At 36.2% G+C, this 23,779-nt stretch overlaps 1 protein-coding gene across 1 annotated transcript in view; it reads right to left on the minus strand.

Moving 5' to 3' along the window:
* Plc21C (Phospholipase C at 21C) overlaps positions 1 to 23,779 on the minus strand; it is a 104,588-nt gene that overhangs the window by 22,843 nt on the left and 57,966 nt on the right. Inside the window, exons 17-21 of the mRNA XM_083122433.1 lie at positions 15,360 to 15,665; positions 12,339 to 12,534; positions 3,567 to 3,688; positions 3,049 to 3,167; positions 2,461 to 2,590 (exon numbers count right to left, since the gene is read on the minus strand). Coding sequence (XP_082978559.1) covers positions 2,461 to 2,590; positions 3,049 to 3,167; positions 3,567 to 3,688; positions 12,339 to 12,534; positions 15,360 to 15,665 — 873 coding nt within the window. The remainder of the gene's footprint in view (positions 1 to 2,460; positions 2,591 to 3,048; positions 3,168 to 3,566; positions 3,689 to 12,338; positions 12,535 to 15,359; positions 15,666 to 23,779) is intronic.

Consider the following 23,779-nt stretch of genomic DNA (forward strand, 5'->3'; position numbering starts at 1 on the left):
TTTGGCTAGAATTTCGATTTTTTTTATATTGTTCCTAACACATGTATTTAACAGAAATGGTTTTTTGCATTTTTTTTGTCTTCATGAAAATGGGGGAAAAGGTACTTCTCTTTTGCATCTCTTTTCAAGGTCAAATTTTTGCAGACAAAGGAAGACCGGCTTTGTTGTTCTAAACCCGTGCGTGCGTTTTCTTTCTTTCATAACAATCCCTAAGATTGTATGTTTATTTTATTAAGTCTCTCTGAATGCTTCATGTTGACCAGGGCATTCACTTGTTTTTCTCAGCTGTCTCAAGCCTCTTAGGCATGTTTACAATGCATTGTGTTGTGCCATGCAAACCTCCTGAGCATTCAGGAACAGGTAATACTTCTGGTTATGGTGTCAGCGGTTTGCATGGTAGCAATTATGATAATCACATGATTCGGCGATTCGGCATCGAGGAAGAGCTCGATGGCCAGGGAATATAGAGGTGAGACAAGCTGGGAGGTGACTGACTTTGGAGATTGAGTGGAGAGAGAGAAGGTGGTCAGCAAGTCAGTAGGTGAGGAGCTTGCTTGCTTGCTTGCTTTCTTTCTTTCTTTCTTTCTTTCTTTCTTTTTTTTTTTTTCCACTCCCGCCTATGAACTAACTGCATTCGAAGGTAGCTTGTTTATCAGTATCCGATGTCAAAATGAAAGTTTTCCGTGAGGGTGCAAGCAGGGGGAGGGGGAAGACTGGTTGTTGAATCTGCCTTGTGAGAATGGAATTTCGAAGCGCGCTGAAGGAAACCTTTGTTTTTTTAGCACAAGTGTTCACAAGTTGCGACAGGGGTTACCCTGAATTGTCTAAAAATAGAATTTCAAGCAGCTGCAAGAATCGGTGCTCATTTTTCACTGCATTCTAGCTTTTCGTCCGTGAATGTTGTGCGTAGGTGTCGTTTTGTGCCCAAGTGCGAGGACATTTTTTGGGTGAAGTGACATTTTTTTAAAATAATTTTTGGGGGTTTTCTCCCTTCCCCCTCCATATATACGCCAAATTTGCATAAATTTTGCATTTTGACATTTTTTTTCGGGGGGAACACCATTTTTTTAAAGAAAAGTATTTTTGAGGGGATTTCCCCCCTTTCCCCCTCCATATGTACGCCGAATGTGCATAAATTATATATCTTCTGAATCTGTGATTCATTCTGCGTACAACGGTATATCTTTCATATCTCTAGGGCATTTAGTTTCTGAGCTATAGTCATTTCAAGGTACCGCTGCATTTTGAAGCTTGAATCAGTGGCGTGCCGACCATTCCTTTTGGGGATACAACTCAAGTTACATTGGTCATACGACAATGATGCAAATATTTTTCTGTTTCTTACATGCCAGCGATAATTTCTATGTGCATTTTGAACTTTTCATATACTTTTTTTCGGGAAGGCGGGGGGGGGGGGGGGCAAAACCCCATTTTAAAAAAAAGTATTTTCAGGGGATTTCCCCCTTTCCCCCTCCATATATATACGCCGAATGTGCATAAATTATATATAGTCTGAATCTGTGATTCATTCTGCGTACAACGGTATATCTTTCATATCTCTAGAGCATTTAGTTTCCGAGCTATAGTCATTTCAAGGTACCGCTGCATTTTGAAGCTTGATTCAGTGGCGTGCCGACCATTCCTTTTGGGGGTACAACTCAAGTTGATAATAATGCAAATATTTTTGTGTTCCTTACATGTCAGCGATCATTTCCATGTGCATGTGCACACTGTCATGTACTTTTTTCTTGGAGGGAGGGTGGGGAACCTAATTTTTTTTTTAGAAATTTTGGAATTTTGAGAGTTAGCCCCTTCCCCCCTGCCACATATACGCCGAATTTGCATAAATTTCATATAGTCTGAATCTCTGGTTCATTCCACGTACAACGGTATATCACTCATCTCCCTAGGGCAATTAGTCTCCGATCTAAACTCATTTAATTGAAACTCTGCATTTTGCTCAAAATCGGCTCGGGACCGAGAGGCTTACTTGTGAAAATGGCCTTGGGACTCAAAAGGTTAATCAATTTTCTGGGTTTTACATAACTCATGGGATAATTCAGACCTCGGAAGGTGTCGTTCCAGTAAATAAACTCTAAATTTCGTGTTCAAGAGTTTATTTCGCATTTTGCAGTTCATTTCGCATCATTTTGTGACAAAACATGGTAGCAAAATGCACCTCACATCTTCCAAAAACATGAAAAATTAACACTACAATGTGTTATTTCATATTTCGTGTTTTTCTCAAGAACAAAATATGCATGCACCTACTAAGGACATGTGTCACTTCTCATATAACATTCGAAAAATGTGTGTCACAGTTGGCATTAGCGACCATACCTGTGAGGGATATGGGTGTCCCAGTCAGCATTTAAGGATTAAAGAGCCATGATAACTGTTTTATTAATGTTATAAGTTAAACACCTATTGTGTTTAAAATTTCTCACTAATTTTACTTACAACTTCATGGTACTTCAATCTCAGATCTTTCTCTTCCTGGGCTTGCTGCCCCATCATATCATCAGAAGGGCTACGAGTAACACATGAAAGACGCCTGCCAACATTCCCAGAACTCCCTGGTAATTCATGCCTGAAACACAAAAACAAACTAATGTCACAACTGGAAAAGGAGCAGAATGGGAGAACATGTTATTACTGGGACAATACAATTTCAAACTGATTGTAATAACCATAAAATAAAGGTTTTCAAGTTTTGGCCTCACTACAAGAGGCCATCATAAGGAGCTAGGTAAAAAATGGTACACTTACATTAAAACAGGTAAAAAAGAATTAAAGCCAGTAGAATTAAGGTTGAGATTACATTGCAGGTGCTAGCTCCTGATCAAGACTGCTTTAAGGTCAAAATGAAGAAATATTCAATATTATGATGCATAAACAATTTTAAAATCAACGACACTAGTATTACATAATAACTTGATGCATCAATTGATCAGGATATTACAACATGGAAAAATCACATGCTACTTCAACAAATATCAAGTATAAACTTTCAAAAATCTTAAAAGAGGGCAAAAAAAAGATACTTACATATTTTTACTTGATGACATTTTGACTAGCTTATGCCCCACACTAAATTTTAAAGACTTAATTTTATCTGCTTCCTGAGATGATTTGGGAACCTTGACTTTGCAAAAATTATTCTTTTCCTGAAAGGAAGAAAAGAGATGCTGTAACTCTAATTGTGACAGAAGTTCATGTTGGATGGGAAAGATCAATCTGGCATTAAGGTACAAACTTGGTATTAACAAATCCAATTCTGATATCAGATTCAGAATTTGGGTTTTCAATGTCAGATTCAGACTTAGAGATCCAATATTGATCCAGAATTAGAGATTCTGTCATCAGATCCAGGATGGAGAAAATAAGTGATTCTGTAATTTTAGATTTAGATTTGTATTTCAATGCCCATCCATAATAAAAAAAAACTGAGTGAGCTGAAATTCTCGCTAACTTTTCAATGAAATCTGCAATTTTTTTTATGCACTACTGAACCTCCAATTTGTTGTCAACCACATGCAGATACTACAATACTTCACGAGGCCTACCTTTTCATGCTTTTTCCTCAAGTTTTCCAGCTTCTTCTGCAAATCCATCTTCTTGTCTTTTACCTCCTTGCACTCCAGAAATGTGTCCAGGGGCTCTGCTTGTATATCCTGATATGCTGTTTCTGGAAAATAATGGGTTATGCATAAAAAGAAAATACAAATTAAATGCTACAAACTTTGCTGAGGTCCATTTTATGCTCACATAGGCTAATCGGAATTTGGTTTTCAATCTAAAGTGGGTTCTAAACTACTATGCAATGTGCTTCCCCTAGAGATCGAATCTAGCATTACCACTAAACATTTGCATGGAACAATATGTTTTTAAATACGGAAAAACTAGTACTTACTTTATCCGTGAAACTGTTCTTTCGTCTTTGTTCTATTAATTTCAGTGGCCACTGCCACCATGCTCGTTGGAACTTGTTGTACTGTTGAGTACTAGTTTCTCCATATTTATCTACTACCGCATCTCTCTTCTCTTAATTATGAATATGTTTTTTTTTGGTAGGTAAACAGCCTAAATAGCTAAGCTGAGGATTCCATATTAAGTAAGGCAATTACTTTAAATTGGAGACAAATACTACCAAAATTAAATAAGATTAAAGATAATGTTGAAATATTTTATATTATTTAAAAAATGGATTCTACTTATTAAACAAAATAACAAAAATATAATAAACAATTTTGATTAGCTCACTGTTATAACTAATATATAAGTGGGATACGTGAAGTAGGTACAGTGGCACTTCACTACATTTTAATGTGCAAAATATTTTTATTAAATTATTCATATCACATATACTATTAGGGTCATTCCACATCAATTCATCCAGGCCATGTCACCCACCATTCCCGATTTTGATGAAATTCGGTATGCTTATAGAACTTTTGATGCTAATTACAAAAATGACAACTTTTTTTAAATTGGTAAAGGGGTTCAGAAGTTACTCGCTTTTTAAGATCTCCGTGTACGCTGCATGCGGCTCCACTTTGAATGACATGCATTAGGTTATAAACGATCGTATCTTCCCTCGGGTTTGCCGTAGAAACTTCAAGTTTGTTTTCTTTTGTTCAGAATAGTATAAGCTTTCATTTAAATAACGTTTCAGATGAATGATCAGTAAACATGTATTTTTATATATAGTTTTATGTATTTTTTTTAGAAAAATAAATGACTAATTTCAAGAGCGAATTTCATGCAATGCCCCCCCTTCAATTTTCCCCCAATTTTATATGTAGGTAGCTCAGAGTGTGTACTAATGCCTGATGAAAAAATTGGGATGGGCGGTTCAGAGACAGGGTGATAAAAAAATCATTTGCATAAAATGATATTAACAGTGAATCTTATTAAAAATGCTTATGTATTTAGCACAAAGTCTGAAGTACAATATGTTTCAAGTTACAATATTCAAAATTTATGTTCACTATGTGTGAATGTAAGCATAGGCATAACCTGGCGTGGGCAAAGGGAAGCTCTTGCCCTCTCCCAAATTTATAGATTAATTTAAAATTTGCAAGTAATAATTACAGTGGAACCCCAATTTAAGTTCCTCGATTTTATATTTTCCTTCATTTTGCTTTCAATCTTGATGGTCTGGTTAGAAATTTTCCAAGATTTTATATTTTCCCGCGTATTAAGATTTTTTAGCTTATTCGCCTGGATAACGTAAAATTGAGGTTCCACTGTATCTGAGTTAGTTTCAACAGTCTTCCTTTTTTAAAATTTTATATTATATAATTATATATATAATTATTATTAACATTCCCAAGTTTAGCAAATTTATCTTCGAGAACATTCTTTTTGTGCATTTTATCTCAATACGGAAATTCTTTTTTGGCTACTCTTCATGGGGATACGTAATATGAAGTAAGAATTAATACTACACATTTGAGCTGATTGAAGTTTTTTCAAATGGAACTTTTTCGACACATACCACAGAAAATATCCTTCTGACTGGATGGTTGGAGCAGTAAAAATACTTGTAAAGACTTCTATAGTATAAAGCAACAAGTACGGCAATTATGTAGAAATAGTATTCAAGGCATAAATTTCTTAGCAATCATCTAGGGTGAAATGACAACAACCCACAGTACAATGTGTCAGAGATTGCAAAGTACTACAACAGTACCAGGAAGTATGCACTATTTTGAACTTACAGGTTCCGTAAGTTACTTTTTACAAGTAACTGAGTTACAGTCAATCATTAAAAAAGTTACTCAGTTATTGTTACTGGTACTTTGAAAGTAACTGAGTTTCTTTTACAGTTACTGTAACAGTAACGTACTGTTAATGATCATTGATTTGTGTAAAGTTACACAAAATCAAAGATCATGAAGACTTCCGTGTTTTACTTATGTTTCTAGTACATAATATGTATTCATATATTTACATTATTACTGCTAATAAATGATGGAAAACACAGTCAGCTTTGCTTGAACGATTATAATTAAAAATCATTTGTATGCTGACCACGGTATATTGAATATGGTGTCATTGATTCCACTTGCACCTATTTCATTCTCCTCCATTCCAAGTTCAACAATATCCAAAGATCCACTCCCTCGACAATGACTTTTTCCTAGCTGGACAACAACATTCGAAATGAACGCAGCAGTCTACCAAAAATAATGGAGTTTTTACAAACAATTAGAAATGAATTACAGTAAAGTGTGGATGTTCTAAATTTAGCATGCAACAAAGTATAGCTTCCTTGCCAGCAATTCCAAGAAAATCCTTTCACGTAGCATCCGGAGAAGGTACATATTCTATTTTTATAGTCTGGAACAGAATTGTCCAGTTTAGCTATTTCCCTACTGCAAAAAGTAGCTCTGTTACCGTTGTTAACGTTACAGGTACTTACTTTTAAAAGTAGCTAGTTACAGTTAGAATTCCTAAATAAAAAGTAACTGTACTTGTAACTTTGTAACTATTTACTTCGAAACACTAGTTGTTTAACAGTCAGAGCAAAAATAATAAGTGCTCATGAAATATGTTTTGTATAACTGTATGGTTTGACTTTTGTGAATAAGTGGCTTTCCGAATTCCAACAGTAAACAGTTATGTAGTAGCATGTGTGTGCATCACTCAAACTTTTTTGTAGGATTGCTTCAAAAGTCCACGTGAAAATGGAGATGCAGCTATTAAATTCTTGCATCCACTTGGTCCAACTTCCCAACTGGCCAAAACGTATGGTGTGTCCAGTGGACATTAACAACACAAATGGATGGACATATGTACTTAGTGATAAGTCAAATACTTTAGTGTGTTTGAAATGGTCAAAATATCCATCTAAAATGTGAACGGCACAATTTATAGTACATGAAATTTTGGCAATGCATAGAGTACAATTTTTAGGTACTATCTTAATGGGTCACTTGGAAACTACACTATGTGGAAGAAAGTCATTGGACACCCCGGTTTCAACTCTGAAATGAACTCCTCATGGAAAAGAGAGTACAGACGGGTATATATACGGCAGCAGGAGGCTTCTCAGATCATTCGCTGATAAAATGACGGACAGGAAAGAGCTGAGCATGTTTGAAAGAGGGATCATAGTAGGCTGCTCCATAGGAGGCATGAGTATACGAAGCATAGCTGATACCCGACAGGTCCCTAAATCAACTGTAGCCTTTGTCATCAAGAAGTGGAAGGAAAAGGAACACTGCAGCAATGTGCCACGAAGTGGAAGACCCACGAAATTGGACGAACGGGACAGCAGAGTGCTGAAGAGGGAGATTCGGAGAAACAGGACCCGTCCAATGCATTCGATTGCAGAAGAGTTGCAAAGTGCGACCAATTTGACTGTTTCGACCAAGAAACTTCGCAAGGAGGCCCATGCGCTCGGTTATCATGGTCGAGCCGCTGCCCACAAACTCCAGATAACAAAAAAACAATAAACGGCAGAGACTACGCTGCTGTAAAGAGCGGAGAAACTGGACGGTGGAGCAATGGCGGAAGGTCCTACGGAGCGACGAATCACGCTTTACACTGTTTCGATCAGATGGGAGAGTGTGAGTATGACGATTACCCGGAGAACATCTGTTACCCGAGTGTGTAGTGCCCACAGTGAAATATGGTGGTGGGGGCATCATGTTCTGGGGTTGTTTCAGTTGGCATGGCGTGAGTCCACTGGTACCGGTGTATGGCCACATGGCGTCTGCGTCCTACCGATATATTCTCGACAACTCCATGCTCCCCACGTTGTGGCGTTTCCATGGAAATGAAGAATGTGTGTTCCAGGACGATAATTCGACTTGTCATGTTTCCAGGGCTACAACGGAGTGGTATGCAGAAAGTAATGCCACCCGACTGGATTGGCCTGCTTATAGCCCTGACCTCAACCCTATCGAACATCTATGGGACGAACTGGAGCTCCAGTTGAGGTCGCGATCGCCTCGCCCTTCTACACTTCCAGGATTGGTGACTGTACTTCAGGAGGAATGGCGGAATATCCCACTCGGTGTACTACACAAACCTTGTAGCCAGTTTACCACGACGTGTAGCTGCTGTTATCGCTGCCAAAGGCGGACCGACCTCCTATTGATTGCAAGAAAACTGATGGTATCCGCTGACATGTGGTGTCCAATGACTTTCTTCCACATAGTGTATCTTCGGGTTGAGATAATCACAAAGTTTTCCATCGCATAAAAATAGTGTCCAGGATTATTTGATAAATACATTTGAAAAATCACAATTATTACTCTTTATTCGTTTGTTCCTCAAGTGCCAGGAGGATCACAAAATATATTTAAATTATAAATTTTGGAGGGGGCAAGTGCTTCCCTTTGCCCCCGCCAGGTTATGCCTATGCTTACATTCACACATAGTGAACATAAATTTTGAATATTGTAACTTGAAACATATTGTACTTCAGACTTTGTGCTAAATACATAAGCATTTTTAATAAGATTCACTTTTAATGTCATTTTATGCAAATGATTTCTTTATCACCCTGTCTGAACTGCCCATCCCAATTTTTTCATCAGGCATTAGTACACACTCTGCGCTACCTACATATAAAATTGGGGGAAAATTGAAGGGGGGGCATTGCATGAAATTCGCTCTTGAAATTAGTCATTTATTTTTCTAAAAAAAATACATAAAACTATATATAAAAATACATGTTTACTGATGCATTCATCTGAAACGTTATTTAAATGAAAGCTTATACTATTCTGAACAAAAGAAAACAAACGTGAAGTTTCTACGGCAAACCCGAGGGAAGATACGATTGTTTATAACCTAATGCGTGTCATTCAAAGTGGAGCCGCATGCAGCGTACACGGAGATCTTAAAAAGCGCGTAACTTCTGAACCCCTTTACCAATTTAAAAAAAGTTGTCATTTTTGTAATTAGCATCAAAAGTTCTATAAGCATACCGAATTTCATCAAAATCGGGAATGGTGGGTGACATTTTCACAAAATTCTGGATGATTTGACATGGAATGACCCATTATCAAAAGAAACATATTTGTGCATTGTAGTCTGTTCTGTGGTGCTCGCCCTTGGCAACAGCTTTTGCTGCACCGATCCATCGCCAATTGCAGAACTAAGCGACATCTATGCACACAGAGTTGCCATGACAACCATGACATCACTGCTTGGGCTGCAAGTTTTGCCATTACGAGACTGAAGAGCTGTGGCCAGAGAAAGCAAGCTCTGCACTTGGCTTTGACGAGTTGAACTGAGTGCATATTGTTACCTGCACTGATAACTCCATAATTAAAAATACAAATTTGTGATAAATGTAACATTTCATAAATACGGAGAAACTAGTAATCACTTTACTTTATCCGTGAAACTGTTTTTTCTTCTTCGTTCTATTAATTTCAGTGGCTGCTGCCACCATCCTCGTTGGGACTTGCTGTACTATTGCTTGGCGTGGTAGTTCTCCAGCTGCCGCTGTTAACCGTGCGTCTGGGTCTGTGTCGTCTGCTATTTCTGGGCGATAACTTTGTAGTAGGGAAATCCAAGTGTGGTGCGATTGTCTGCTATCCATGTTTAGATCGTGTGGGAAGCAAATTATGGCATCAGTTTCCTTGATTTTGTGTCTACGAGCATGTGGGCAGTGTGTTTGACTTGAACCTTTTGAATTTTATGGCTATTGTATTTGATATGTTTAGCAAGACCAGTAATTCGTTGGGCTTTTTTCGCATCTGTTAGGTGTTGTTGGATTCTTTCATTGACAGATCTGATGGACCTGCCGATGTAATGTGCCTTGCATTCACACTCGGTATCCTATACACCTTTGTTATCGAGGGGGGAGAGGAAGTAGAGTACAACACACATATTGTTGCCGTTGCGTAGATACCAATTTTCGTTTCTTCTCACTCTCTCTTAGCATCACGTGTTCTACCATGCTCGCCAACCTTCGCTATTGTTTGCCATATTGTCATTCCATTCCAGGACACACTCGCGCAAACATCATTGAAAACAACTGAATAGCGCTCCAGCTCACAGTTCACACCGTTCGACAGAGACAGTAATGTGGCAATATAGCACAGCGTAGTGGTTGCTTCTTTTATGCAGTGCATGTTCATTGGCTAGCTAGCAACTAGTGTTGCCAACTGTAATAATGAAGCACTATTTCTGTCACGGAAGGGGAAAGGCAGGTAAAGTGACGGTGAGTTTTGTTGGATTGGAAGCACCATATATTTTTATTTTATACTAAGTATTTGACCGGTTTGACGTTGTGTGCGAGTGCTTCTGAACTGTAGACAATTTACCGAACCCATAGCTGTGTTCAATGTTATCTACTGGTTATAATCAGGGCTAGGATTTATAGGTAAATACATACTTTTAGTTTGACGAAATATCACTGAAATTTTGTGATATCTTTGCGAATAGTAATGTTTGTAGTGATTTAAGGTACATTTTATTGTCAATTTCCATATTTCTAACTTTAATAAATACTTAGTTTTACATATTTAAGGAAAATATACTTAATTCTACATATTTCAACAGGTTTAATTCACAAATTGTTCATATTTCATAATATTGGAATTGTTCAAAATAAATAAATTATGTGGCTAAAACAGCATTTCAACTCTTGGCTCCGGCACGTGTTCTTGTAGAAATGGCATAGAGGAGGCTGTCATTTTTGCTGCTTAATGCGATGCATATTGTTTTCTATGTTAAAATTGCCATGCTTTGATGGGTGACCAAGTTCATAGCAGGGCAGGCGGAAGGGGAGGGCGAACCGTGCCACCCCCCCTCCAGAGCGACAAATTTTCAGGGCGGCAAAATTTGAAGAGAAGAAAAAAATAAGTCTATTCAAAACTGTGGTCGAGCGAGATATTCTTTTGCGCTTAATAGTATTGAAATAGCATAAGAAATCTCATTATTTATTTTATATTTTGACGTTTTACTTAGGAACATATTGATTTTCAATTTCCCGTTCCTGCGTAATGACAGGGGGGGTAGGGGTTCGAAATGGAGCGGCATCTGCCGCCACCACCCAGGGAGGCAAAATGACTAGCGTCGGCCCTGGTTCATAGCAAAAGAAAAAGCCGTTATCGTCTAGTGGCAGTATATGTTGTTATTGTTTTGGAAGCCAGCATCGTTTGTAAATGTACAACAAAGGCAACAGACTGTTGCCGATCACAGAGAGGAAATAATAATACTGCTTGAGGCAGAGTGTTGTGGTCCAATTGTCGCGGTTTAACACATTGGCATGTTATTATCTGCCGTTGCAGTTCCGTACCAGTGTATACGGGTTTTAGGAGTGAACAGTTAGAACGCCACCAGTGCAATAATGCAATGGAAAATAATAATATTTTTATTTTGTTTGAAGTCACTCAAATAAGGAATCGTATGAAGAAGTCTTCTTTGCAGCATTTTTGGTATTTTTACGTATGTGTTAGTTCATATTTTGCGAATTTTTAGTCCATATGTATGTAGCTACATACAAAGCCACTTGTTAGTACATATTAATCCTAGTCCTGGTATAATGCATGACGTTTAAAACTCAATGTTAGATAGACCTGAATTCTCTAATTTTCTTGTTGTACGTAACAGCTGTGCATCGGCGCACTACAGCGATTTTTCTATCTGCTCCATTAGCAACACTGCTTTTTGAGTTGTGTCACACATCGCACGGCAGAAATATCTGTGCTGGACTCTACCGTTTGTGTTTGTTCAGTTTATCAGCTGTTTTGGAATTGGGTTTGTGCACTACTTTGATGCCATACGGGAGAAGGAATTTGGATATGCGCTTGGAAGTGGTGGGATGGTAGGGGAAGGCAAACCATCTATATTGGCCGCTGGAGGTTGATTGTGGCTGGGTTGCTTGCAGATGGGTTGATTGTGGTTGGTTAGGGTGTCTGACCTGAATTTCCGCTTTACTGCACCGAGTGGAAAGTTGTGCTTCTGAGTAGCCATGTTTCAGGGCTATTTCAGTGATGGTGGCTATCTCCTCTCGTAGTTTAGCGGATAAAGTGAGTACTAGTTTCTCCATATTTATATACTACCGCATCTCTCTATTCCCAATTATGAATAACATTTCAGTTTTAAGATTTGAATATGAGCCCTGCTGTTTACGATTTAGTGTGTTTTGTTAGAAATCCCATTTTTTCATTGGAAAGCCGAAAGTAAAGAAGGATATTTTACAGCATGTTTTACATTACCCCATTTTTTTCGTACTAGCCCTTCACGTAACTCCAGAGCCAGCAGCCACTGCTGCACGAGATAATAACCTCCCTTGAAACAAAGTGTATTTTTTTAAAGGTGTATTAACAAAATTAAAGTACAAAAACACTTTCTAATATACTAACCTATGAGGCTTGATCGAGCAGGTACAGATGATGATCTTGAAGTCAATGATGGTTCTTGTGTGGCATTGCTTGGTTCCACTGTGACAGGAGCAGCTTCTTTTTTGTCATCCACCACAGAAGGCCCAACGGGTTCAGGGCTCGTCGGCTTCTTCATAAATTGCTCCTCAACAGCACTGTCCTTCTCCCTGGGATCATCCTGAAAGTAACAAGGATAATTGGTAAAAAATTGCAAACCCTGCATTTAAATTCACAGCAGAAATACCGTTAAAATTCACTTCTTGTAAATAAATACCAAGTCAATGAAATGAAAAAAATATAACTTTTCGTCAAATATTGATTTTGGTGACTCGATGCCACCACTCACAAATCTATGTTTCTTGCCGCTGGAATGCCACTTGACTTTACTTAACTCTTTCGCTGCGGTCGTCGCTTTTATGCACAGCACGCCAGGTGCCTTGCTCCGCGGAAGTCGCATTATTGTGAGTTCATACTTTCACTCGCTGCGGGTGTCGCATTTCCGAAGTAAGTCGCTTTTAGTAGCCTTCTGACATCTGTTGATAGTATTTTGAACTATTTGAACTTGTAGTTTTGTTTTTATCCGTAATTACGCCTCCCTTTAGAATTCTTTGATATACGAGCGTTGAGTGCTCTGACATGTCAGTTTCAAATGCATGTTCGAATGTAAACAACATGGCTTCGTCAAGTCGTCAACACTTGTCTGATAATGATGTTACTCAACTGTTATTTGCCGACTCAGAATCAGAAGGTGAATTAAGTTTGTGACAATAATAGCGACAGTTTTTATGAGACTTCAAGTGGTGACAGTGATTGTGTAGTGTCTGATGAAGAATTTGTACCACCGTCCATAACATCATGGAGCAGAGTGCAAAACAACATTGATCTAGGTGAAGGAATTTCAAAATTTTTCAAAATATCATACCACCAGGGACTACAGAATGGTTTGCCAGTGCAAGGAATGACTTTTGCAAGTTCTTTATAACATATTTTGCAATATAATTTTGTAAAATTATTCTTTCTAAAAAAAAAAAAATTTTTTTTTTTTTCAAAATTTCAAAGTTTTTTAAAATCATACCACCAGGGACTACAGAATGGTTTTCCAGTACAAGGAATGACTTTTGTAAGTTCTCTATAACATATTTTGCAATTTAATTGTGTAAAATTATTGTTTCTAAAAAAATGTGTTTTTTTCTTCAAAATTTCAAAATTTTTCAAAATATCATACCACCAGGGACTACAGAATGGTTTTCCAGTGCAAGGAATGACTTTTGTAAGTTCTCTATCATATATAATGCAATGTAATTGTGAAAACTATTTTTTTATAAAAAAAATATTTTTTCAAATTTAATTACACAGCCAAGGGATATTGTGTGCCAGAGAATTCCGCAGCGAAAGAGTTAATCACACTAGGAATTGGACAAATTTATTATATTCTGTCAATATCAGCTAACATATGCACAATATTGTATTGGTAAAATTACCAATGTATCAATGTAGTGCATAATCCTAGCATCATCTTATTAGTTCTATGAATGTAAACATGTAACTCATATGTTCTAGATTTGTAAAATAAAACTGTCTAAATGCAGTTTATTTTTTTATTTTTACAAAAAAACATTGCAGTCACCTGGTTCCTTTCTCTTACCGTATTTTAATCTACACACTCAGAAAGAAGAATCTACATATCCAAGAAGTTAAAGGTTCAAATTTCCTTTTTTTTTAAAAAAAATATACTTTTAATGTTAGCTTAACCACAGTGTCCACTAAAAGAGCATATAAAGTTGTGCTGTTAACTGTCAAAGTGACACTTTTCCTATTTTACCCTTTGGTATATATTTTACCTTCTTAACCTAATTGATTCAAGTATGTTTAATGTTTTTCACTACCTGGAATAAACTCCGGAGATGAAAACGGACCTTAAGAAGGTTTAGAACAAAAACAATAGGTACATTACGCTTGAACTTTATATTTTTTCTAGATGTTTTATACTGATGCAACTATGTTGTGTGAATTCTATGATTACTGTTCTTATGGAAATAAAAGTAAAATTCATATACTCATGCTTTACAAAGAAGCTTCTTATTTGGAATCAAAACATATTGCAGTCTTGAAACTTGAAATGTTGTTTTAAGTATAATTTATGCACAGATAGGCTAATTGAGTCTGGACCTACAGTTTAAAGTGGGATCCAAACCACTGTGCAATGTGCTTCCACTAGGTATGGAACCTGGGATCCCTTGATTACAAGGCAACAACAATACCACTACACCAGGGAGGCCTATATTGCAGCCAGCTGGTTACATACATTAATAATGAAGGTCACTGAACTATTCAAGTCCTTTGTCATTGAAAATTTTGTTATTTTATACTGGATCGTTAGAGTATCCTTTATTGATGTAAGTCACTTTTATATTAATACTTTAGGAATATTGCTTAAATTTTTAAATTGGACCATCTCTACTTTATATTTCCTTATTTTCCACAGAATGAATACAAATTAACATTTCATTGATTTTAAATTGAAATATAAACATTATTGATTGATTTGTCTTTGCTTTTCTGCCACATTTGACTAATGTGAAGATGAGGATGAAAGCTGATAAGATGAAATTGATGAAACACACATGGGCAGGAGAAAACCCAGGACTATACTGGCTGTGGATCCAGATGCCAGAGCCATGCTAGTCTACAAAATACAGTCCAGGGTGTACTATGTGGAAGAGAGTTGACATTTTGGTGTCTTCAGAAATGGTCACCCCTTAGTCTCTGTAAGGATTACATAGAAATAACCCATACATGAAAATTGTAAGTGAAAACAGTAGAACCCCAATTTTTCATTTTCCCCTTGGTCCCCACACATAAAATCGAGATTCCACTGTATGTGTAATTCTCTAAACACCATCATAACACTTAACTTGCAAAGATATTGATATGCCATCAGTATTGAAATGTTACAATAATTGAACTTTAATTCTACAACAAATACAGCCATATCTTACTTACATTTGTATCACAAACTTCATCAGTCAGCATCTTCAACTGTGCATGCCTTTTATCAAGTTCATTCTGGAATTTTATTGGATTTACTAACGCTTCTGCAATTTCACTAAAATCCTTTGGAACATAATCTTTGACTTCAATGCTTAGAAACAATGTAGCCATTGCCAACGGCTGGCCTATTTCATTCCTCAAAGTGATGTGGCGATATCCAGGACACAAGCCGACAACAGGCAACACACGATGACCTATGAACCTCCCGCTTTCTTCGTATGCAGTGAAGCGAAGACATGCAAGTTCTGGCAAAACCACCTGGAAAGAGCAAAGATGTCAACTGCATCAGTTAATGAGATAGTATTATTACACAATTGAATAAGTGTGTGCTAAATTTTTATCTCAGTTATGCTACATGCTAAAGTTCGCATTAAAAAAAATGTTGAAAATCTACAAAAAAAAAAGTATGCTGCATTTTGATTTGATTTCAGCATTCACTCCCATAGTTTGTCATATTTTTCTGCATGGGATGTTATTCTTGAGGAAAGTTGGGCTGTAAGGAGAAGGGCCAGGGATATGAGTCACCCTCAGACACAAGTCACGGATCCTAGTTGTGGGGTTACACATGAAAAGATACTTTTATATGACTGAGAAACATAGGTTGCTATGCAGGTCATATCAGATTGCAATGAACAACGTTTCAGGGTCCTACTGCCCCCTTCATCAGGTTCGTAAATATTTTCCTAAGCACTGAACATAAGTGCTGCGTTAAAAAGTGTTAAAAGAGGATTAGGTTGAGGGTAGGGTTGAAAACACTTAACACAATCCCTGACACATTCCTAATTAAAAAACTCCACATATTAAAAATCCCGTAAAGACAAACCACATATTTCGATTAAAATCACTTAAAAACGGGAACTTTTGAATCGATAAAAACCCACATTAGTTGCAAGGCCAGCACTGGTGAACAACACCAATCTGATAGAAGGTGAAAGCTACTTCCCCTCCTATTACGTCACCATTCCAACATAAATTCTCATTCCTCACTGGCTGCTCGGATGACCTCCGGAGTAACATGAAAGCCAAATTTAGTTTCTGTTTTCATTGTCTTATCCCTTTTTTTGAAAAGTATAACCCACCCTCTTCCAAATTGCCATCATCCCTATTAAATTTAGTACTCCTCCCTATGCAAATATTCGCAGCTTCATAAACATTTCTACCTAATTTATTTTCCTATTTCCTGATGATCTCTCTCTTTATGATTTTGTGCCCACTTTTTATAATATGTTCCGGTAGCCCTCTTATGGGGACTCCCTCTCTGATGTCATCATCGTGCTCCCCCATCTCACGTGCATGCTTCTTCTCGTCTGCCCGATATACTCCCTGCCATATTCGCATTCTATCCTGTAAACTCCTATTTTGTCCATCTGGGTTTTCTTTCCCCCTTTTTATATTCTGTGAAGTGTTTTTCTATATTCCGGGATAGCTTCATCCCACATCTAACCCCGTATTCCAATACAGTCTTTTCTATTTTTTCAGATACCCCTTTATAATATGTAATTCCAACACAACTAACTTTCTCTGTTTCTTTTCCCTCTTCCTCTTCTTTTCTTGTTTTTCCATTAATGTCATTGCTATTGTCCCTTTCCACGATCTTCTGCGCTTTCCTGGCTATTTTATTCATTTCTTGGTTTGTGTACCAATTTTTCTCCCCCCACCTCCATTATCCATTCTACTTCCTTTTCTTTTTCTTTCCCTTCATTGCATAATTGTTATCAGATTTCAGCATGGTCAGGAAGATCATGTAAGAGGGGTCAATCTGCCTAGAATGCCATGCTGCCAAATGTTGTATGAATGGGTTTCTGGACAAAATCATCTTGTTGCATGGCAACATAGTCATATTTCCATGCTGAAAGCTGTTACATATAATACAGTGATTATAGCAAATATCAATGGTTTAGTTGGACCCAGCCCAGTTTTCTCCATATGGGTTTTGTCGAAAAAAAAAACCATCAGCAACCCAAGTCAAAAAGTAGGTTTTTTAGAAAATTTGGTTAATTATTGCTCTAAATGCTTGTGAATGTCAAGTTAATGGCCTATGATGGCTTATAACTAGGGGCATGCATATTTCGTTTTTGACGAAAAAACGAAATTTGAAAAAACACATTGTAGCGTTAATTTCTCATGTTTTTGAAAGGTGTGAGATGCATTTTGTGACCATGTTTTGTCACGAAATAATGCGAAATGAACTGCAAAAAGCGAAATTAACTCTTAAACACGAAATTTAGGGTTTATTCACTGATGCGGCACCTTCTGAGGTCTGAATTATCCTGAGTTATGCAATTCCCGGAAAATTGATTAATTCTGCTGTTAATGTTGGAGAAACAAAAATTGACTCCTTTACACAGAAATAAACTTAATACTCGGATAACTACATAAATGGGCTATTAGAAGTGAAATGTTAATTCTGTGGAATAAGTGTAGTTTTTAAATCAAATTTAGGATTATATTCACAATTTTAAAACCAAAATGTATTTTTATATACCACTTTTGATCCAATTTTTCACCGCTATAACACCGATATTTTATTTTATTTACCGCTTTTGAACCCGAAATTGATTCAGTTTTTATACCGAAATTTTGCTTTTTTATTTACCAAAAATATGTGCCTCTACTTATAACAAAATTCAATAAATGAGAAAAAATTGTTTTTGTAGCTGTAGTAGAATTAGTTTCAACATGGGCTCAACACTGCATTCTCAGAATTATATGATGTATAATTTAAAATACACAATAAAACAAGTGAATTTTTACTAAAAATGTGCTACATCTTGGAAAAACAATAGACTTTCTCTTAACACAAGTATACTTCTAAAAATGTCAGGTTTCCTGGTGAAGTGGAGAAAAATGATCAAAACCAAGTTGTACCTGTTTTTTTCTGGGAAAATAATAATAATAATATATAAATAAATAAAAACCACACAGAAAAACCTAGGCAAAATGGACAGCCTCAAATCTAATGGGCACAACAGTTGTGCAACTGCTACAGCTTTGTGCTTTGTGCTACTCAACTCTTTCAACTGCCTACTTTACTTCACCCACTTACTTTTCTGTAATTCTTGTTGACAAACTGAGCAATTGATTTCACTTCCCTTACGTATGACACATATCAAAAAATGGCTTCTAAATTGATTGCCACACTACATGCACAATGACTGGCAAAAATGTGATCTTCTAAAATGTTCAATGCCATTTCCACCAATTTTGCTGATAGCAATTCACGTTAATCATATTAATTATTAAATATTCACCACCATTCCCTAACTTATTCTGCATGATATTGGCAGTATTTATCCCATTACAATGCAGTTGAAAACTATCAGGTTGATAAAAAAATAATGGCCGAATTGTTTCGCTTTGTGCTTGGCAAATAATTTTTCCTAATACATCTCACTGATTATATTGCATGTTATATATCATTTTAAATCTTATTTATTGCTTAATCTATCTGCCTTAAAATAATTTCCCTATTGCTTGATTTACCTAGATTCCAGGCTAGTTGCCATGAAACTGTGAAAGCAAGAAATTTGCATCGTTTTGCTTCACGAGTTCAAACTTGGTGGCATACATGCGGAAGCAACTCAAAATGTCAACAAAGCGTGAAGTGGGGGAAGTGTACAGGTGGTTCAAAAAATTCCCTACCCGCCATATGGGTCATTCCATGCCAAACCATCCCAGTTCCGAACCCGACCATCTCATATTTTGTAGGATGGTAGACAACATGAAGTAACTTAACTAACTAACTAACTCTCTAGCCTTCTTAAACCCAAAGGTTCATGGCTGCATCCATCTGTCCCTATCTTGAGCAAGATCTATATACTCTTTTCCATCCCTACCGATTTCCTTTAGGTCCATCTCAACGTTGTCCCTCCACCTTCGTCTTGGTCTTCCTACAGGTCTCTTACCATCAGGTTTCCAAACAAGAATCCTGTAAACTCCTCTTTCTTCTCCCATTCGTGCCACATGGCCTGCCCACCTAAGTCTTATTGATTTAATCATTCTAATAATATCTGGACATGAATACAAATTATGTACTTCTAAATTATGAAACCTTCTCCACTCACCTGTCTCCTCATCCCTTTTAAGTCCAAATATTTTCCTAAGGATCTTATTTTCAAATACTCTCAATTTATGTTCTTCTTTCAGTGTAAGGGACCAAGTTTCACACCCATATAATACTACAGGCAATATTACTGTTTTGTATATTTTAACTTTTAGTTTCTTAGATATTAAACGAGAGGACAAAAGTTTATGAACAGAGAAGTAACATGCATTTCCTGAATTAAGCCTACTTTTTATTTCCTCTTTAATATAATTTTCACATGTTAATATTACTCCTAAGTATTTGAAATTGGAAACTGGTTCAAACGAGTTATTATCAATAATTAGATTTTGATTATTACCTAACACTTGGTTTCGGCCTGTAAGCATATATTTAGTTTTCTCTTTGTTAACTTCCAAACCTATCTCTTTAGCAGTTTTGAAAAATGTTTTAGCATTATTCTTGATTGTATTTAAATCATCCCCTAATAAGTCTACATCATCTGCATATGCTAACAACTGAGTCACACTGTTTAATTCTAGTCCTTCGTTAGTTCTTTTACCTTCCTAACAGCATATTCTACGGCCAAATTAAAGAGCAATGGAGATAATGCATCTCCTTGTTTTCACCCATCATGAATTGTAAATTAATACCCACACGAATTTTACTTTCAGTTTCACTGGTGCATACATTTATCATATTAACAAGCTTCTTAGGTATTCCAAACTCTACTAATATATTATATAATTTCTCTCTTTTGATCGAATCATATGCTTTTTTGAAATCAATGAATAGCTGATGGACATTTTGATTATATTCCCACTTTCTTTCAAGTGTCTGTCTAATGTGAAAAATTTGATCTGTAGTTGATCTGTTACGTTTAAATTCACATTGATAATCACCTATAATTTCATTAGCATATGGGGTTAGTCTTGTTAAAGAATGTTAGTTAATATTTTATATGTTGTTGAGAGTAGAGAAATTCCACGGTAATTATTGCAGTTCATTTTATCACCTCTTTTTAAACACAGGAACAATTATGGATTCTTTCCACTGTTGAGGGATTTCTTCTTTATTCCATATTAAACAAATTAATTTATGAATTTCACATATTAACGAATTTCCACCATATTTAATTAACTCAGCTGGTATTAAATCAATGCCAGGTCCTTTGTTATTCTTTAGCCTTTTAATAGCATCTTTAACTTCAGTCAAGTTAGGTTCTGAAACTAAAGGTTCTGCTGTGTGGACTTCATTTACTTCTGCTTTATCTCCTACATGGACATTTAAAAGGTCATTAAAGTAGTTCTTCCATCTATTTAGAATATCGCTTGGGTCAGCTAGAAAATCACCGTCTTTATCTTTTATCAAGTTTACTTTATGTTGCCACCCCTTTCTAAATTCATTTACACCTTTATATAACTCTCTGATATTTTTATTTTTGCTGTTTGTTTCAATTTCGTTAATTTTGCTTTTCAAGTAATCTCTTTTTTTACTTCTAAACTTCTAGCTTTATTCTATTATAATTGCTTAGATTTGTATCATCAGAGTTATTTAACCACCTAAGTCTAGCCTGATTTCTTATTTCTATTAGATTATGACATTCGTTATCAAACCATGACTTACTTTTTCTTGATTTATGGTATCCTATACTTTCTTTAGCTGCTGATTCTATTGTGTTACGTATGTGCTCCTAATTCTTATTTACATCTGTTTCATTTATATTTTCATCATCATTTAAATCCTGCAAAACATCAAATCTATTGGACAGTTTAATTTGGTAATCTTTCTTTATTCTTTCATCGACAAATTTTCCTGTATTAAATTTTACAACTTTTAGATTTTGTTGCTTATGATTTATCACTGCGAGTCTTTCTCTTAATTTAGCAATTACTAAATAATGGTCACTGGCACAGTCAGCACCTCTATGTGTAAGAACGTCAATTATACTAGTATGCTTCCTCTTATTAATGAGAATATGATCTATCTGATTATGAGTTTTACCATCTGGAGAAGACCAGGTATATTTATGAATATCTTTATGTTTAAAAGTGGTACTTTTCACAATTAAATTCTTTGAGGTTGGAAAAGTAATCAATCTTATACCATTATCATTACTTAATTCATGAAGACTTCCTTACCCAATCGTGGGTTTAAATGTCTCTTCTTTGCCAATCTGTGCATTACAGTCAACTAACAGAATTTTCATATCATACTGAGGAAATTTATCAAAGACCTGTTTTAACTCTGCATAAAAATCATCTTTAGTATTATCATTATTACATGAAGCAACTTACATGTGTAAAATTCTAGCCTGTAATGATACAAGGTGTTTGTACAGTAGGATTGCCAACTTCATAAAAAATTTCAAATTCATGCTTATAAGGTTAACAAAAAAAATCATATATTTTCTTCTAATTATGGTATAACTTTCATTTTGAAGCTAGAGAGCATAGTTTTAAAAAAAAATGGTTTCATATAAAAATATTGAAATTTTCATTTCAAGGTCACATGATGTGACCTTTGACCTTGAATACCTAAAAAAACATATCTTAAATTTTGTGGAAATAAGGTATGTTATAGAGTTAAATATAATCTTTGTTTGGTGTAAGTTTCATTTTGAGATGGCTTTGTGAACAGGAAAAAACCGAAATGTTAGAGCAGAAAATTTGCTAAATTATGTTTTTTGTTTGATGGAGCTATCTTGAATCCTAATTAAATTAGAATGCTCAAATCATTTACTTAATTTTTAGAATTTGCGTAAAAGTTGGTTTCTAGGGAAGGCCGATATTGGAAATTAGGTATCGCGATATATCGTCACAGACAATACGATACGATATTTTTTCCATATCGTGACATTGGCGATATATCGTCTCCACAATATATATCGTCCCCATGATATATATTGTGTCTGTGATATATACCGTCCCCATGATACGTATTGTGTTGGCGATATATATCATCCCCATGATACGTATTGTGCCAGTGATATGTATCGTCCCCTTTTCTGTGCTGCCTTTCCTGTCACAAACAGAAGAGTATTTCATGTAATGACAACCAAGTTCGGTTAGTCACATTTGGATGGAAAAAATGACATTGTAAAATGTCAGCAGGGCAAGAAAATAATAGAAAGTTTGACGCAATAATTAACATGTAAATATATTGTACAACAATTTATGGTAATTACCTATGTTGCAAAATCAAAGTAGTCTTGTGACCATTTTTCATTACATCCAAAATAATTTTTCAAATATGTTCTTTCGATTGTCACAATATTATTTCATACAAAGTTTGCAAAATTTGTTGATTAGTGGCCTGGAATTTGTTGTTATGGCTATACCTCTTGTCTACTCTTACGGCGGGTGGCTTAAAAACCTTTCCTCAAGCAGGCCTCATCTCCAGGAAACTATCAACTTAGTGCAAGACCCGAAACCTAACGACCTGCTGGGTGAGATGAGTCACGGCACGGACTTTAAACCTTTTCAGTCCCAAGCATCTCGATCGAGATGCTGTGTGAAGGTCGTAGTTTTTACGTTATAACGTTTCTATTTTTGGCTAGAATTTCAATTTCTTTTTATATTGTTCCTAACACATGTATTTAACAGAAATGTTTTTTTTTTTGCATTTTTTTTTGTCTTCATGAAAATGGAGGGGAAAAGGCGGGAAAAGGGACTTCCCTTTTGCATCTCTTTTCAAAGTTAAATTTTTGCCGACAAAGGACGACCGACTTTGTTGTTCTAAAGCAATGCTTTTCACTCCTGCCTGTGAACTGCATTCGAAGGAAGCTTCTTTATCAGTATCCGATGTCAAAATGAAAGTTTTCCATGAGGGCGCAAGCAGGGGGTGGGGGTGGGGGGAGGGGGAAGACTGGTTGTTGAATCTGCGTTGTGAGAATGGAATTTCGAAGCACGCTGAAGGAAACTTTTGTTTTTTTAGCACAAGTGTCCACAAGTTGCGACAGGGGTTAGCCTGCATTGTCTAAAAATAGAATTTCAAGCAGCTGCAAGAATCGTCGCTCATTTTTCACTGCGTTCTAGCTTTTCGTCCGTGAATGTTGTGCATAGGTGTCGTTTTGTGCCCAAGTGCGAGGACATTTTTTGGATGAAGTGACAATTTTTTAAAATAATTTTTGGGGGTTTTCTCCCTTCCCCTCCATATATATGCCAAATTTGCATAAATTTTGCATTTTGACATTTTTTTCGGGGGGCGGGGGGAAACACTATTTTTTTAAAGAAAAGTATTTTTGAGGGGATTTCCCCCCTTTCCCCCTCCATATGTACGCCGAATGTGCATAAATTATATATCGTCTGAATCTGTGATTCATTCTGCG

This window comes from Lepisma saccharinum, chromosome 5 (genome assembly GCF_977018435.1).
Source record: "Lepisma saccharinum chromosome 5, izLepSacc3.1, whole genome shotgun sequence".
NCBI lineage: Eukaryota > Metazoa > Arthropoda > Insecta > Zygentoma > Lepismatidae > Lepisma > Lepisma saccharinum.